At 38.2% G+C, this 18,656-nt stretch overlaps 1 protein-coding gene across 7 annotated transcripts in view; it reads right to left on the reverse strand.

The window, feature by feature from the left end:
- Positions 1-18,656, reverse strand: part of RAD18 (RAD18 E3 ubiquitin protein ligase) — a 103,145-nt gene that overhangs the window by 73,130 nt on the left and 11,359 nt on the right. For all 7 annotated transcript variants that reach the window (XR_006195133.1, XR_006195132.1, XR_006195131.1 and 4 more), the window contains exons 3-4: positions 11,732-11,793; positions 9,177-9,247 (exon numbers count right to left, since the gene is read on the reverse strand). Coding sequence is in view for 2 of the 7 variants with exons in the window: in XM_042910054.1 (XP_042765988.1) it covers positions 9,177-9,247; positions 11,732-11,793 (133 nt within the window). In the remaining 5 variants the exon portion in view is untranslated. The remainder of the gene's footprint in view (positions 1-9,176; positions 9,248-11,731; positions 11,794-18,656) is intronic.

Genomic DNA, 18,656 nt, shown 5'->3' on the forward strand with positions numbered 1-18,656 from the left:
TGTCTCTCAAAAATAAATAAATGTTAAAAAAAAAAAAATTAAAAAAAAAAAAGAATCAGCAGCTCCACAAAAGGTAAATATGTGGGTCAAAACAAAACTACTGTTTTCAACAACACTAACAACGTCTTGTGGGATTTACAGCAAACACGTAAGTAAAATACATACAAAAACATAGTTTTAAAAAAGAGAAATAATATAAAAATACTGTAAAGTTCTTGCACTGTTCAGGACATGATAAAAATACTAATTTATGGTACACTATTATTAGGACATATTTTGTCATTTCTTCAGTAAGGACTTAAAAGAGTGACACTAAGAGATATAATGTAAAAACTAACAAAGGAAACAATAAAAATACTTTTAATATCATAAAGAATGGGCAGAAATAAATAATTTTTTTTACAAAGAAACAAATGGAGAAAGAAAACAAAGGTAACATGCTAAACTGTAATCACATTAAATGTGATGGGTAAATACTCTGAAAGACAAAGACAGTCAGACTAGATTAAAAATAAGATACACACTGTTTGAAAAAATACTTTAAATATAAAGACCCAGGAAGGTTGAAAATAAAAGGATAGGAAGAGAAGTACCATGAAAATATTAATGAAAAGAAAGCTGATATGGTAACATTAACAACAGACAACATTAAGGCAAAAAGTATCATGAGAGATAAAGAGGGACATCTCATTTTGACAAAATGGTCAATTTAATTCAAAGCATAAATATCATAAATTATAGGGGCTCCCGGATGGCTTAACCAGTTAAGCAGCCGACTCTTGGTTTCAACTCAGGTCAGGATCTCGAGGTTCATGAGTTCGAGCCATGTGTCAGGTTCTGTGCTGACAACATGGAACCTGTTTTGGGCCCTCTGTCCCCTTCTCTCTCTGCCACTTCCCCACTAGTGTGCATGCTCTCTCACTCTCTCTCAAAAATAAACATTTAAAAAATCATAAATTATATTCACTTAGTAGCATAGCTTCAAAATGTATAAAGCAAAAACTGAACGAACTAAAAGGAGAAACAGGCCATTCACAATAATGGTTGGTTTAAATAACAGTGTGTATAAATCTAAACATACCTTTCTAACTAACAAAATGGGCAAAAATCAGTAAGAATACAGAAGATGTGAACCAATCCAATTAATCAAAGTGATGTAATTAACAAATAAAAAATATTACAAATTTTTTTGTAATGACAAATAATGAGCCCTCTTACAAAGAAAACCCCAAGCCCAGACAGTTTTGCTGGTGAATTCTACCAAATATTTATAGAAGAAATAATATCAATGCTACACAAAGTTATCCAGAAAATAAAAAAAGAATGTTTCCCAATTCATATTAAAGCCAGCATAACCTTGATAACAAAATCTGACAAGCACATTGTAGGAAAATAAAATTATAATCCAATAATATCTCATAAATATAAACACAAAAATCATAAATGAAACATTAACAAATAAAATCTAGAGATAAATAAAAACATATAATGCATCATGACCAAATGAGACTTATTTCAGGAATACAAGGTTGGTTTGTTATTTGAAAAATCAATGCAATTCACCACATTAGCAAATTTAAGGAGAAAAATTATACTATCATTACAATAAATGTAGAAAAAGCATTTGATAAAATCCAATACCCATTCATAACAAAAACACTTAGAAAACTAGGAACAGAAGGAAACTTTCTTAATCTGAAAAAAGATACTTTCAATAAAACTATAGCTACTATTACAGCTTGAACATCTTCCCCTGAGAGTGAAAACCAGACAAGGATGTCTACTGCCACCATCTCTATTCAAATTATACTGGAGGCCATAGCTTTTGTGATAAGGCACACACACACACACACACACACACACAAAATGGGAAAGAAAACTTTATTTGCAAGTGACATGATTATGTTTATAAAAAATCCAAAGACTCTACAAGCAACTAGAGTAAGTGAATTTTTACAAGATCCCTGGACATAATATCTGTTAAACAAAAATTAATGTCATGTCTATGTATTAGCAAATGGAAAATAAAATTTTTAAATAAATACCACTTGAAATATCATCAAAAATATTAAATACCTAGGAATAAATTTAACAAAAATGTGTAAAACTTATGTCTTGAAAACTACCAAATTTGCTGCGGAAAATTTTAAAAAAGCCTAAATAAAGAAATACACTAGGTACATGCACTAGAAAACTCAACAATGTTAACATGCCCATTTTCCCCATATTTATTTATAGATTCAATGCAATGCCAATCAAAATAAAAGCAACTTTTTTGGGGGTGGAAACAGTATATTCATTCTAATATTTACATGGAAATCAAAGGCCCCAGAATGGGAGTAGTCTTTTTTTTTAATTTCAACAATCTTCACAGCATCTCCACCAGGAGTAGATTCCACCTCAAGAAACCACTTGCTTTGATCATCCATTTATGTTTTATCATGACATTACATCAATTCAGTCCCATCATCAGGCTCCACTTCTGATTCTAGTTCTCTTGCTGTTTCCACCACATCTGCAGTTACTTCCTCCACAGAATTCGTGAACCCCTCAAAGTCATCCATGAGGGTCGGGATCAGCTTCTCCCAAACTCTTGTTCCTGCTGGTATTTTTGACCCCTTCCAATGAATCACGAATGTTCTTAATGGCATCTAGAATGGTGAATCCTTTCCAGGAGGTTTTCAACAGACTTTGCCCAGATCCATCAAAGCAATCACTATCTACAGCAGCTACAGCCTTACAAAAAGTATTTCTTAAATAATAAGACTTGAAAGTTGAAATCACTCCTTGATCCACGGGCCGCAGAATAGATGCTGCGTGAGCAGGCATGAAAACAACATTAATCTCGTACATCTCCATCACAGCCCTATAGGTAACCAGGTGCACTGCCAATGAGCAGTAACATTTTCAAAGAATCCTTTTTTCTTGAGCAACAGTTCCCAAAGGTGGGCTTAAACTATTCAGTAAACCATGCTATAAAAAGATGTGCTATCGTCCAGGCTTTGTGGTTCCATTTACAGAGCACAGGCAGAGTATATGTAGCATAATTCTTAAGGGCCCTGGGACAATCCACAGGCTAAATAACACCGGCTTCACCCTCAAGTCACTAGCGGCATTAGCTCCCAACAAGAGAGGCAGCCTGTCCTTTGCCAGGCACTGACTTCTCTCTAGTTATGAAAGTTCTAGATGGCGTCTTCTTCCAATAGAAAGCTGTTTCGTCCACATTGAAAATCTATCGTTTAGCGCAGTCACCTTCATTAACAAGCTCCGCTAGAACTTCCAGATAACTCACTGCAGGTTCTACATCAGCACTTGCTGCTTTACCTTACACTCTTATGTAACGGAGACAGCTTCTTTCCTTAAACCTTGTGAACCAATCTCCGCTAGCTTCAGACGTTTCTTCTGCGGCTTCCTCACCCCCCTCAGCCTTCACAGAATTGAAGAGTTAGGGCCTTGCTCTGGATCAGGCTTTGGTTTAAGGGAATGTTGTGGCCAGTTTGATCATCTTCCCAGACCACTAAAACCTTCTCCATATCAGCAATAAGGTTGTTTGTTTCTTACTATTTGTGTGTTCACTGAAGCAGCACTTCAAGAACTTGGCCATTTGGCACAAGAGGGCTAGCTTCCAGCCTATATCAGCTTTCAACATGCCTTCCTCACTAAGCTGAATCGTTTCTTATTTTTGATTTAAAATGAGACGTGTGACTCTTCTTCTCCCTTGAACACTTAGACGTCCTGCAGGGTTATTAATTGGCCTAATTTAAATACTGTTGTGTCTCGGGGAATAGGGAGACCCGAGGAGAGGGAGAGAGGCAGAGAAATGGCCTGTGAGTGGAACAGTCAGTACATGTGTATCATTTATCAATTAAATTCATGGTCGTATAAGGCTGCAGTTTGTGACACCCCAAAACAATTATCATAGTATCACCATAACAAATAAAATAATGATGAAAAAGTTCAAAATATTTTAAGAATCACCAAAATGTGACACAGAGACATGAAGTGAGCAAATGCTGTTGGAAAAATGGCACTGATAAGACCTGCTCAATGCAGGGTGGCCAAAAACCTTCAGTTTGTAAAAAATTAAACACCCGGGAAGTTCACCAAAGCAAAGTGCAGTAAAACGAGGCATGACTGTACCTGCAGCAAGCAGTACAGCTCCACTACCGCGATGATAAAATTACGCCCCGTGCCAAAACTGAAACTCATTAACTTCTTCATGTGCCCGCTATTAGGGGGTAGTTTCGGCAGTGGAAATATAACGGAGAACAAAATCGTCTCAGTCCTCATGAAGCTTACACTACAGTAAGGGAAGAGATACTAGAATGCAGACAACATATATGAAAGTGCTATGGGAAAAAAACAAAGCCAGTGAAGCCGTGCATGAGGAGGCAAAGAGCTTGGCACTCTTTACAGGATGGTCACAGAAAGCCTCACTGAGAAGGTGCCCTATGAAAACACAGAGCCCGAAGAAACTGAAGGACTAACCCATGTGGCTCTCTGGGGAAACAGTGTTTCCCCTAGAAATAACAGTAAGTACAAAGCCTCTAGGGTCAGAGTATGATTGACACATTGGAGAAATAGCAAGAAGGCCAGTGCGCCTGGAGCAGAATAAACAAGGGGCAGAGAAGTGGGACATGAAGTCGGCAAGAGACCCTGTTCTGTAGGGACCAGAGGATGGCCACTGGCAGGACTCAGGCTGCTCTTCCAAATGAGATGGGACACCCCCTCCAGACGATATTAAGTATGACCTGACTTTTTTATTTATTTATTTATTTTTGACAGAGACAGAGTGTGAGCACGAGCAGGGGAGGGGCAGAGAGAGAGGGAGACACAGAATCCGAAGCAGGCTCCAGGCTCTGAGGCGTCAGCACAGATTCTGACGCGGGGCTCGAACTCATGAACTGTGAGATCGTGACCTGGAATGAAGTCAGATGCTTAACCGACTGAGCCACCCAGACGCCCCTGTGACTTTTTGTTTTAAAGTAACACTTTGGTTGCTAGCCTCAGGACGACTATCAGAGGGCAAAAGCAGGAATAGGAGACCACTAGAAGTGATCAAAGTAATACAGGCTGACGCTGGCTTGCCAGGATAATGCTGGCACAGTGATGAAAAACTGTCAGATTCAGGAAACATGTTAATAACAGGGCCAGGAGGATTAACTGATGGGATGACAGAGTTAAGTGTGAAAGAGAAGGGTCAAGGAGGACTCCAGGGTTTGGGGCCTGGGCAAATGAAAGGACAGAGCTGCCATTTAATGAGGGAAGAAAGACTGTGGGGGCAGGAGATTTGGAGTGGGGGATGGCAGGCAGCCCAGAGAGTTGAGAGTTGCTTTTAAGAGGTTCAAGCGGAGATATGAGGTAAGCAGTGGGATATGGGAGCCTGAAGTTTTGGGGTGAGATCTACTTGAAGATATAAATTTGGAAGCCATGAATGGACACATGGGATTTAAAACCACTAGACTGCTACAATTCACACAGCTTAATAGGGGCCATGTGAAAATATTAATTCTAAAAAGGATACTTAAACTGAATTGGTAATTTTCTCTTTCATTTCCACCATTTCTATAAATTTAATTTAAAGTCAGTTGGTATTATAATACCTAACAGCACTTATCATAGATACTCAGATTTTTTTGGGTGAAGTATGGACTTTGAGAATAATTGTGACTCCATCAAGTACAGGACAATCTTGCCCATTTGTTAACTACACAAGAACTCTACCTCTTCAGAATGTGGCCAAGAATCAAGAAGCAAAACAGGTCTCTGGGTAGACACCAAAGAGAAACTCAGGGCAGTCCTGAAACCCATGTGATCAAGTCCATGGACTTCATTACCTAGCAAAAGTCCCCACAAATGCTGTTCTGATCCAAAACATGTAACAGCAGTCTAGGACCGTTTGGTGAAACAGGCAGAGGCCCACCAAAGAACAAATTCTTATTAGCATCTTAGGGCATCAATATATAATATAAGGGAAGATGATACAAACATGCGTAAAATACATATGATAATAATGACAGAAATCTTTTTTTAGGTTCCTTTGCTCCAGGTATTATGCTGGGTATCTTCTAGTAGAACTCTTCATTTCCAACCCTTAACAACAATCCCTAAAAGTGTCAATAATATTATTACCACTTTTCAGATGTGGAACAGAGGCCAAAGAGGTTTAATAGTTTGATCACAGATCACAGCTAGAGAACCCAGTTCTGCCTAAATCCAAAGTCAGTATGCTTTAAACTATACTGTAAGAAAAAAAGCAAAATTATATTCTATAATATTCTATTATATTCTAATAGAATTCTAAGATGCTAATATAATAGCATCTTAGAATTCCTAAGATGCTAAAGGAATGATCTATTACAATTATCATCTAAAATGTCTGAATTCTTAAACATGGAGTAAGTACCTGGAGAAAAAGTACCTTGATGGGGATAGGATAAACCAAAGTAGTAAATGATGCTTTACACTCTCAGTTTGTAAAAATGATACAGATGTAGACTGGCTGCTACACAAAAATACTGAAACAGTATTTTCTTACTTAGGTCAAGAATGATGTTCCACTTAGACAAAAATATTCTGATTAAATTTTGTTCAACACATTTTTAAGCACATTATTTTAAATAAAATTGAGTCAAGAAAAATACTCTTGTTCTTTGAAAATAAATGGCTAGAGTTAGAAGAAAATGTAAGCTATGAATGTCAGTATTTTGTCTGAAAACCTCTGAAATTATTTCCAACACTCTTTTATTTCAATTTAGAACATTAAAAAATTTTAAACCATTATGTCTTAAAATGGCACTGACCGATGAGAAAGAAAAAAAATATACAAACAATACAAAAACCTTAGAAGATTAACTTCTTCCCTCATCAATCTTTTTTTTTATTTTATTTTTTATTTTTTAAAATTTACATCCAAATTAGTTAACATACAGAGCAACAATGATTTCAGGAGTAGATTCCTTAATGCCCCTTACCCATTTAACCCATCCCCCCCCCCACAACCCCTCCAGCAACCCTCAGTTTGTTCTCCATATTGGAGTCTCTTCTGTTTTGTCCCCCTCCCTGTTTTTATCTTATTTTTATTTCCCTTCCCTCATGTTCATCTGTTTTGTCTCTTAAAGTCCTCATATGAGAGAAATCATATGATTTTTGTCTTCCTCTGACTAATTTCACTTAGCATAATACCCTCCAGTTCCATCCACATAGTTGCAAATGGCAAGATTTCATTCTTTTTGATTGCCAAGTAATACTCCATCGTATATATATACCACATTTTCTTTATCCATTCATCCATCGATGGATATTTGCACTCTTTCCATACTTTGGCTATTGTTGATAGTGCTGTTATAAACATGGGGGTGCATATGTCCCCTCGAAACAGCACACCTGTATCCTGTGGATAAATGCCTAGCAGTGCAATTGCTGGGTCATAGGGTAGTTCTATTTTTAGTTTTTTGAGGAACCTCCATAATGTTTTCCAGAGTGCATTGCCACCAACAATGCAAAAGAGATCCTCTTTCTCCACATCCTCGCCAACATCTGTTGTTGCCTGACTTCCCTCATAAATCTTAAACCAGATATCAAACAAGTACTGGAAGTGATTAGCTTGAATTTCATCTCTATTACTTTTGCAAATGAAGTACCACAGCACATTAGATATGACAAATGTCCAAGAAATGTTCATCATAAGGTAATTTCAAGGCAAACAGGGAGAAACAAATGATAAAATCCATCCCAAATCCACAAAGAATGCTGCTCACCACACCCACTATAATGAATAATTAAAAAACCTATTCCTTTTGGGAGGAAGCGGGACAGGGGAGAGTTCAACTATCCCAAGGCCTCCCTTTCAGTTACCAAAGGTCCATGAACCCAAAGACACCGATCACTTCCCTTCAACAAACAGATACTTGCTTTGTGACACTCCCTTTCTCCTAGCAGTGAAATTATTATGCTTTCAGAACCAGCTAGGAAAAAAAATAAGCCTTGAGATATAATTTTACTGTCTCAGGGAAAATCAAACAGCTAATAAATTCCTTTCTAAAGACATGGCTCCACCCTTTTTCATGGACTTCAAAATCTAATTGGTGAAAGACTTTAAAATAAGAAAAACGCCACACTGTAATTATGAGAATCAGAGAATCTCAGAGTTTCTTAATCTAGGAAATATCACCATTTTATGACTTTTTTACGGAAATGACTAACCAAGCCAATTTCTAGAAAGTAATATTAGGCGAGTTCAGAGTACTAAATCTTGTAATTCTCAAGACACAACTCAATGAAATAAATGTGAAATTCTATTGGAAGAAATCTCTCTACATTTTTAGAATGAATGTAATGTACCATCAAAACTGTCCCAACAGCTAAGAAGTCATACACTTAAGGAGATAACTAATAACTAAATACGGTATGTCCATAATGAAAATTTCTAATTGACTTGCATGATTAAAACTAAAAATTGAATTTCAAGATACTGCTTGGTAAAATATGCCTTTTAATAATCCTTCGGGGTGACAAAACTCACTTTCACCATCATACATCTGACAGCTAAGAAGTAAAGCTACATTTCTGAGCTGTATAAAGTACCAATAATTACCTATTTCACACAGCACACCATCTCATACATGCTGAATAAATCAGATTAAGAATTAATGGGTTAATATATAACAGACACAGAAACGATTATAGATACGCATATATACATGGGTTAGTACACACATATGTATACATGCATATGCTACCCAGCTCTGTCCAATGAGAGGGCTTAGAAGCAATGACATCTCAGGAACAGTGACCATACCTAGCTCCAGATCCTGATTCTAAATACCATTCTCCAATAAAAGGAACCAGGGCTCCTTGGGAAAATGGATGATTCTAGGGGTAGGACAGGAAAAATAAAATACTTTTGGGTATCTTTGTAATACCCAAAAGTAAGTACTCAAATCTGCATTTTTAACTTCTGTTTTTCATGACAGGAGACTTTCTGTTAAGTAAAGGAAGAAAATATTATTACCATTAGACTGTCCATGAGTGATTAATGACTGTTGTCGCTTCCCTTCTTTTACTCCAAAATATGCAACCCTGCATTCCCTAATCCCCAAGAGTGCACAAAGTAAAGAGGGGACTCATATCAAACGCCAGAGCAGTTAGGGGTTAGTCACAAAATTAAATCATACCGTGCAAAATTCAAGCTTTTTACCAGTTCATCTAATACGCGGTTATTTTTTAGATCCGGCTCTGTGACTGTCTAGAAAGGAAAAACAGCAGATGGGAAAAGGTCACAAACAATAAAATAACTTGTCATAATCTTGTTTTGAAAATGCATGACCCATCCTCCCGAGACTCCCCATCCTACTAAGTCTTCCAGGAAAGCCTCAAAATAAAGTTCATTTATCTCATACTAATATGGAATTTTAAAACAGTGAATCAGCATCTGCTGACTGGAAGTCTGATAAAAGATCTCCACAGCCTCTAGTAAAATCGTATATGCTCTGTACTAAGATAAAACCTAGTATGAGCAAGAATCCTTATTCAAAATGCCATCCCAAGAATTTCCCCTAAAAAGCAGAACAGAGATGCTCTTTTTAAGTGACTACACGGGGAGCAGCATTAGGTGTTCAAAGAGGGTTTAAAAACAAGATTGGTGTTCAGGAATGCAACGGGAAAACCACAGATCTTGTAGTTATTTAGCATTAATGGTATGCAGCTTATCTCCCTGATGATACCATCTTGACAATGGCAAGTTGCAAAGAGATTAAACTTGGGAGCCAAACTGCACCATTTTTTACGTAGGGAAACAGCTGAGAGAAGTTCAGTGACCTCCTAACACCATGTACCTAACAGAGGTGCCAAGGTAGAAGCCAAACCCTTCAATCAGGCCCAGAGTCCTTCCTATTAGACCTCACTGTCTCTTCTTCTTTCTTTCTTCCTATTTATGTTTACTTGACCTTTTTACCTACCTCTGCACCTACCTGAAAGGTTTCACAAACTCTAACAACAAATTTCCTACTGTTTCCCCTGAAGGTCTGGTTTGGGAAAGAGGTAAGGGACCAGTCAGGCCAGGTTCAGCCCAATGGTCATGAATCTTTTCCCTCCACACAAATACTAAACCCTAATCCTATGCAAATGAATAATCCTTCCATCAGACCTTCGGCTCAAGGTGAAAAATAACAAAACATGAGAAGCCACAAAAACATAGGTCACGAGATTTAAAGAGCGCTACCTCCTGATCTTAAAATCAGTTTCGACTTCCAAAAATACATTTAGGTTATCAGAAATCTTTAAGAAAAATTGAACAAAGCCCATTTCTCCATATATGTATTTTTTTTAATATGAAATTTAATGTCAAATTGGTTCCCATACAACACCCAGTGCTCATCCCAAAAGGTGCCCTCCTCAATACCCATCACCCACCCTCCCCTCCCTCCCACCCCCCATCAACCCTCAGTTTGTTCTCAGTTTTTAAGAGTTTGGCTCTCTCCCTCTCTAACCTTTTTTTTTTTTCCTTCCCCTCCCCCATAGACTTCTGTTAAGTTTCTCAGGATCCACATAAGAGTGAAAACATATGGTATCTGTCTTTCTCTGTATGACTTATTTCACCTAACGTAACACTCTCCAGTTCCATCCACATTGCTACAAAGGGCCATATTTCATTCTTTCTCATTGCCACATAGTACTCTCATTGCCACATAGTACTCCATTGTGTATATAAACCACAATTTCTTTATCCTTTCGTCAGTTGATGGACATTTAGGCTCTTTCCACAATTTGGCTATTGTTGAGAGTGCTGCTATAAACATTGAGGTACAAGTGCCCCTATGCATCAGTACTCCTGTATCCCTTGGGTAAATTCCTAGCAGTGCTATTGCTGGGTCATAGGGTAGGTCTATTTTTAATTTTTTGAGGAACCTCCACACTGTTTTCCAGAGTGGCTGCACCAGTTTGCATTCCCACCAACAGTGCAAGAGGGTTCCCGTTTCTCCACATCCTCTCCAGCATCTATAGTCTCCTGAGTTGTTCGTTTTAGCCACTCTGACTGGCATGAGGTGATATCTGAGTGTGGTTTTGATTTGTATTTCCCTGATGAGGAGCAACATTGAGCATCTTTTCATGTGCCTGTTGGCCATCTGGATGTCTTCTTTAGAGAAGTGTCTGTTCATGTTTTCTGCCCATTTCTTCACTGGATTATTTGTTTTTTGGGTGCGGAGTTTGGTGAGCTCTTTATAGACTTTGGACACCAGCCCTCTGTCTGATATGTCACTTGCAAATATCTTTTCCCATTCCATTGTTGCCTTTTAGTTTTGTTGGTTGTTTCCTTTGCTGTGCAGAAGCATTTTATCTTCATGAGGTCCCAATAGTTCATTTTTGCTTTTAATTCCCTTGCCCTTGAGGATGTGTTAAGTAAGAAACTGCTGTAGCTAAGGTCAGGGAGGTTTTTTCCTGCTTTCTCCTCTAGGGTTTTGATGGTTTCCTGTCTCACATTCAGGTCCTTTATCCATTTTGAGGTTTTTTTTGTGAATGGTGTAAGAAAGTGGTCTAGTTTCATCCTTCTGCATGTGGCTGTCCAGTTCTCCCAGCATCCATATATGTATTGTAGAGGTCTTTCTGAAAATGTCTTTTATGTAGCCTAACTGAATAATTATACCTTTTCCCTTGGGCTTTTGTGTGTATGTCACACAGAAATATTTGTACCAATTAAGTTTCCAAGAAAAAACAGGAAAGGAAAACTTACCACACAACAAGTTGGACATTGTGTTTTATACGATAGAAATTTTCTTATACAGAGAGAACAGTCTGAAAAAAAAATGCAACATAATAAATTAGTTAGGCTATATTAGTAATATAGTAATTTGACTTCTAACAAAATCTGACTTAAGTCCTAGAATATTTCCATCATCTAAAATATTATCACTATAATTTCAAAATTCTAACACTTCTACTCTACCTGAGCATACTTGCAAATGTGATGAAACAGCATTTTTAGGAGAGGGAAAAATATCAAATAATAATAATCATGAGTCCCTAGGATATCACAATTCCATGTAAGACCTGGAATGGATACTGTCTAAATATGTCAGATATCCCTATGTCTAATGTTCTGAAATATAAATTTTGAAATAAGATATGTAAACATTTTAAGCCTGTTTGGCTCAGTCATATGAACATTGGACTCTTGATTTTGGCTCAGGTCATGATACTAGGGTCGTGGGATCTAGTCCTGCGCCAGGCTCCATGCAGCCTGCTAAAGGTTCTCTCTCTCCTCTCTCTCCCTCCAGCACTCTCTCCTGCTTGAGCTCTCTCCCTCTTAAAAAAAATGTTTTTTTAATGTTTTTAATTAAAAAAATATACACCTAGGTTATCAAATAGGGATTTCTACATCCTAACTCTATACATGATGTCGATCATCTCACAAATAACAAGCATTTCATGGCAAGCACTAAGAAAAGAATATACAAGGAAAGGTTCTTGACCTTAAGGAGCTAACAAAGTAATGAGGCAATTTCAGTGCAATTCATTGTAATAAATCCTAAGGATTTAAGCAGGAAATTGGCATTAACTAAATTCTTCACATCTAAGGCAATGTAAAATGATCTTTCAAAGGAAAAAAATGTGACTAAATAGAATGGTACCTTAATGGTAGCTAATTTGCTATCAGTGCAAATTCAGCTTAGTGAAGGGGCCTTACTAAAAAGGATTCGGTTTAAAGAGGAAGAGACAGTATGAGTTCAGGTATAGATATCCAGGAAACAAAGAACTCGCGGCAACCTCAGCAAGAGCACCCAGGAAGAAAAACGAAAGAGAGTGTTAGAAGAGAAGATAAAACAGGCAATGGGTTAAGTTCTTTGGGGAAGCAAAGACAGATAAAGGGAGAATTCCAGTTTCCAGGTTTACAGGTAAGGAGCTTAGAAGTCATCACTCCACCTCCATCTAACAACAAATAAAAAGCTGACCAGACTGAAAAATCAACCCTTCCTAGAAGCTCCATCAGAGAAGTGAGCTTAAAGGACTAACTGCTGCTCCCAAACTGTTGACAGATAGGCTGGACACCGAGAACCACAACTCACCAGAGCAGAAATCTCCACAAGAACCACAGAAAGACTCTCTGCTAGAACCAGTGCAGGGATAGGAAAACCCAAACTATATAACTGGCAAGTCACTAGAAACTCAGGAGGGAAGAGTCTGAGTGTTAAAACTCCGGGGGGGGGGGGGGCACCTGGGTGGCTCAGTTCGTTGGGCGTCTGACTTCGGCTCAGGTCACAATCTCACGGTTCATGGTTTGAGCCCCATGTAGGGCTCTATGCTGACAGCTCAGAGCCTGGAACCTGTTTCGGATTCTGTGCCTCCCCCTCTCTCTCTCTGCCCCTCCCCTGCTTGTGTTCTCTCAAAAATAAATAAACATTTAAAAAAAATTTTTTTTTAATTTAAAAACTCCAGGGGGACCAAGACATAGGATGGGCCTCACACTTAAATGAATTTCAGCTCCAAGGGTTCTACCTGGTATTCAAAGGGACAATCAGAAAAATCCCCTTGCCCTTCTGCAGGCAGAGGGGAGAAAGTAAACATTTGCAATACATCAGAGCACTCTGTTCTTCTTAACAAGGCCTGACCTCAAAAGAAACTGCTTTACCAGATCCAAGTCTTCTGGGATATTATCAGAGCCCAGTTGACCTCAAGGAAAGGAAACAAGCGACTCCAGCTACCTCTAGTTATACTGTCCCACCCAAGGGGAAAAGCAAACTGAGAAGCACTTGTGATATTCACAGTCCAGGGCACAGGCTCACTTTTAAAAGAAGACATGATCGTAGAACTGCAGAACACTGCACTGCCCCAACATCTCACTGCCACATTACTAAAGGTCTATTTAATACAGTTCCATTTACCTAGTACATCATGATAGGCCATTAGGAAAAAACTACAAGGCATACTAAAAAGTAAAAGACATAGTTTGAAGAAACTGCAAGCACGACAATGATAGCCAAATACGGCACAAAAGCTGGAATTAACAGACCAGGAATTCCAAACAACTGAACAAAGCTGACAACATGGAAGAACAGATGGGTTATGTAAGCAGAGAGATAGAAATTCTAAGAAAGAATCAAAAAGAAATGCTAGAGGGGCGCCTGGGTGGCTCAGTCAGTTAAGCGGCCGACTTCAGCTTAGGTCATGATCTCGCGGTCCGTGAGTTCGAGCCCCGCGTCGGGCTCTGTGCTGACAGCTCAGAGCCTGGATCCTGTCTCAGATTCTGTGTCTCCCTCTCTCTCTGCCCCTCCCCTGTTCATGCTCTGTCTCTCTCTGTCTCAAAAACAAATAAATGTTAAAAAAAAAAAAAAAAATTTTTTTAAAAAACAAAAAAAAAAATGCTAGAGATTAAAAAAAAAAAACAAAAAACAAAAAACTGTAACAGGGGCACCTGGGTGGCTCAGTCAGTTAAGCATTTGACTTCAGCTTAGGTCATGATCTCATGGTTCGTGAGTTCAAGCCCTGCATCGACCTCTGTGCTGTCAGTGCAGGACCCATTTGGGATCTTTTGTCTCCCTCTCTCTGTGCCCCTTCCCAGTTCAAGTGCACGAGAGTATACTGTGCTCTGTCTCTCCCTCTCAAAAATAAATAAACATTTTTTAAAATATAAAGAAAAACATTGTAACAAAATGAAGAATGCCTTTGATGGACTCCTTAGTAGGTCAGATACAGCTGAAGAAAAAAATCACTTGCACTTGAGACAATCTCAAGAGAGCTCAAGAGAGCAAGCTAAATGTCTCTGCTTACAAGGGCACTAACACCATCACCGGGGGCCCACCTTCATGGCCGCAGCAAAACCTGACTATCTCCCAAATACAATCCCACTGGGGGTTAGGGCTTAGGAATTCTGGGAGGGACACATTCTGCTCCCTGCCCCATGAAAGTCTATGCCCTTCTCTTACACAAAATACATTCATCCTAAAATACACCAGTCTCAAAAGTCTTAATTCATTCCAGCATCAACTCTACAGTCTAACGTCCAATCTAAATATCACCTAAATCAGACAGAAGTGAGACATGAGTTCTGATTTATTCCGAGGCAAAATTCCTCTGCAGATTCATTCTCTTCACTATCAATGTTATTCTCTTCACAGTATAAAAAAAAAATCTCCTAACCAATACTGTAAATCAAGAATTCCTAAACTTGCCAGCTCATCTTAGTCACTCGGAGAGATTATTGTTGGTTTCCATTTAGTTTCCCAGGCCCTACCCTCATCAATATTGACTCAATGGATCCTAGACAGTAAACTGCATCCATAATATGTGATTCTGATTGTTCAACAAGTATTTTTTAAAAATTAGTACATATTGCTATTGCATTTAAGTATATAAAATTGCCGTTTTGGGGTAAGTCAAAAAACAACAAATATTGGCAATTTCACATGGTTTGACCTAACACTGTGCACTTACTATGTGACCTGTTTTAAGCATGTTATATGTATTAACTCTTCTGATCCTTACAGCACCCATGAGGCTGGTATTAAGAGCAGTTCTATTTTATAGTAAGTAAAATGCAGCACAGGGCTCAGCCAATTTGCCCAACATCACAAAGCTAATAAGTGGCAAAGGCAAGTACCAGAACCCATGCTCTTAACATATTATTAGTTATTTAAAACATGTATAATTTGTTTATAAAATATATGTATTATATATACCTACATAATACAAATAAGCATTAATTAATAGGATCACATGTACCACAGTATGTATAAAGAGGCTACTGTTTTTTCTTCTTCATAATCTTGTTATGTGTTTAGTTTTCATATATGGAGAACCAGACACAGGTCCAAAGCAGATGAAGCCACTGGCTTAATTTCAGTCTACTAGTTTACTACTAAATATGTAGTGCTGAAATGTAGGCCAGCAAAATGTATTCTTTAGTAGGCAACCATCATATTCCAATCAAAGTAGAGCAGGTGAAGAGCTCTGAGCCACGTATACCTCGGTGGCTTTATTTAAATCACCTATGAAGTTTGTTTTTCTCCCAAAACCCAACTCTGAGCTCTGTGGACAGGGTGGAGGAGGGTAGAATAAAAGAGTGACGTGAAGGGTAGCTTCACAGAAACACTCCAGCCTTGGGGGAGGAGGCTTTCTAATCTCAAACAAGACACAGCAAACTGCTAGCTCTCAAATATCAAAAGATCCTAGCATTCCAATAGTAAAAAGCAAATTTCTAATAGTTAAACCAATTATTTGTGTGTGTGATCTTAAGGATTGTATGAGAAAATGAACCATTTCAAAAATAGTTCTTGAGTGTCCAGTAAAAGCAGAAAATCCAGTCCCCAGTTTGAAAGTAATAGGAGGTCCTGGACAGCTGAGAAAGCTGGCCTCTGCCTCTGGTTCTAGGGCTAAGTGACCAGCTAGCTGGTAAGAGAATACTATCCCTCCTGACAAGCAGCACTCCAGCCTGTCATATATGTGGCTCTGCCTAACTGTATGTCCCATCCATCCATACGCTACCACTTTTCTCCCGTCTTGTTCCACAGTGGTGCCTCATAAGAATGTAAGAGAAGGGGGCGCCTGGGTGGCTCAGTCGGTTGAGCGTCTGACTTCAGCTCAGGTCATGATCTCGCAGCTTGTGAGTTTGAGCCCCGCGTCGGGCTCTGTGCTGACAGCTCAGAGCCTGGAGCCTGTTTCAGATTCTGTGTCTCCCTCTCTCTCTGCCCCAACCCACTCGCATTCTGTCTCTGTCTCTCTCAAAAATAAATAAACGTTAAAAAAATTTTTTTTTTAAAAAAGAATGTAAGAGTAGAAAAACACATACTTGCCTAAAGCAATCTTATACTGCCTTTTAATTTAGCAAAGATCAGCAAATGGAACATGTCATATTTCACTGAAAAAGTATATAGAAATTAAATTGCTTTTTATTCTAATACAAGTTTCAATTAATTTTATTAGTCAAAATCTACAAAAGAAAAATAAAAATGATTCCTGATCCATCTTTAAAATAGTGGTAACCTAACAGTGTCTACAAGCCAATGACTTCATGTAAGAGGAAATATCTTGAGCATCTTCCATTATCAAGTCAGAAAAACTGGGTAAGAGCAAAGAAAATTAGCACCTGAACATATCAACTTATTAATGAGAACATTTCTCACTTAATGGTGTTTAATGGTGTTTTATAGATTGGAGTAAGTCCATTCCCTCTCCCCAAAAAAAGTGCTCTTTAATAGCAAGATTTTGGATCAATTTAACTGACTTGCTTTCTGCCAACGCATCCCACTCCAACCTTAATAACAGAACTGTAATATATTGTTCATTAACCATATTCAACAACATTAAACAGAGCAAAACAGCATAAAGTGATTTAAAATGATAAATCCTGAAATGTTTAAGGAGCAGCAATAAACAATGGGTAGGTAGGATTCTGGGTCACCAATTCTAGTTGACCCACGACAATAGCAGAATATGATGGCCAAATCTAGTTCGTATTAAGCTCTGGGGGCTTTTGTGTCATTAAAACAACACTACAGACCCAGAGAAACTTTAAGTGTTGTGGGAACTGGTGACAAGTGGTGTTTAGTAGGAAAGGGCTACCAAATTGTGAGAGGTACAATATGGGAAATAAGTGCTCAAAAAATAATCTGAAAATGCCCTCTACTGACTTCCTCTTAAATAAAGAATGACATCAATGACAACTTACAAGTGACAAAGAAACAAACAATGAAAATGAAAAGAATGGAAGTAAAGGCTAGTTTTTTCAGCTAAGTAGAGTTCACTGAATTCACAAAAAGTAGTCTTTCACCTACACATGGGACTCCTATCTCTGTCCATGAGAAAGTAACAGGGTCCAGAATTATGACCCTTCCATAAACAGTTAAAACACTGGAGGGAAATATGAAACAACTATTTTCAGACTGTGGACAACAGCAGAAATGAGAAAGTTCTATCATAGCCCAACCTTATCTGGAGGCAATTTTGTGACCATAGTGCAGGGAGGAGCGTCAAATAGCCCACCAGTCTTGCTAGTTGAAATAACAAAGCTCAGAATTCAGGGCAATCCAGGTAGCTAGAATTTGTAGGTCAGAGCACCAGAAAGAAAAGAGGGTAGCCCATACACATACAGTCAGATGGCCTTTGATAAGGGTGCCAAGAGTACACAACAGAGGAAGGACAGTCTCTTCCGCAAACACCAGTAGAAAAACGAGATTTCTACATGCAAAAGAATGAAGACTTGAAACTATAAAAGTACTAAAAGAAAACAAAGAAGAAAAGCCTCATATCACCAGTCTTGGGAATGATTTCCTGGATATGATACCAAAGGCCCAGACAAAAAAAGCAAAAATAGGTAAGTGGGATTTCATCAAACTAGAAAGCTTCTGCAAAGGAAACAATCAACACAGTAAAAAACTAAATGAAACAAAAAAAACACCTATGAAATAGGAGAAAATATTTGCAAGAAGCCATATACCTGGTAAGAATATCCAAAATATATAAGGAAAACCTATAACTCAACAACAACAACCCAAAAACAAGATTTAAAAAGGGCAAAGGATCTGAATAGCTATTTCTCCAAAGACATACAGATGGCCAACAGGTATAGAAAAAGATGCTCAACATCGCTTATTATCCAGAAAATGTGAATCAAAACCATGAGATATCACCTCACACCTGTTAGAATAGCCATTATTAAAAAA

This window comes from Panthera leo, chromosome A2 (assembly GCF_018350215.1).
Source record: "Panthera leo isolate Ple1 chromosome A2, P.leo_Ple1_pat1.1, whole genome shotgun sequence".
Lineage (NCBI taxonomy): Eukaryota > Metazoa > Chordata > Mammalia > Carnivora > Felidae > Panthera > Panthera leo.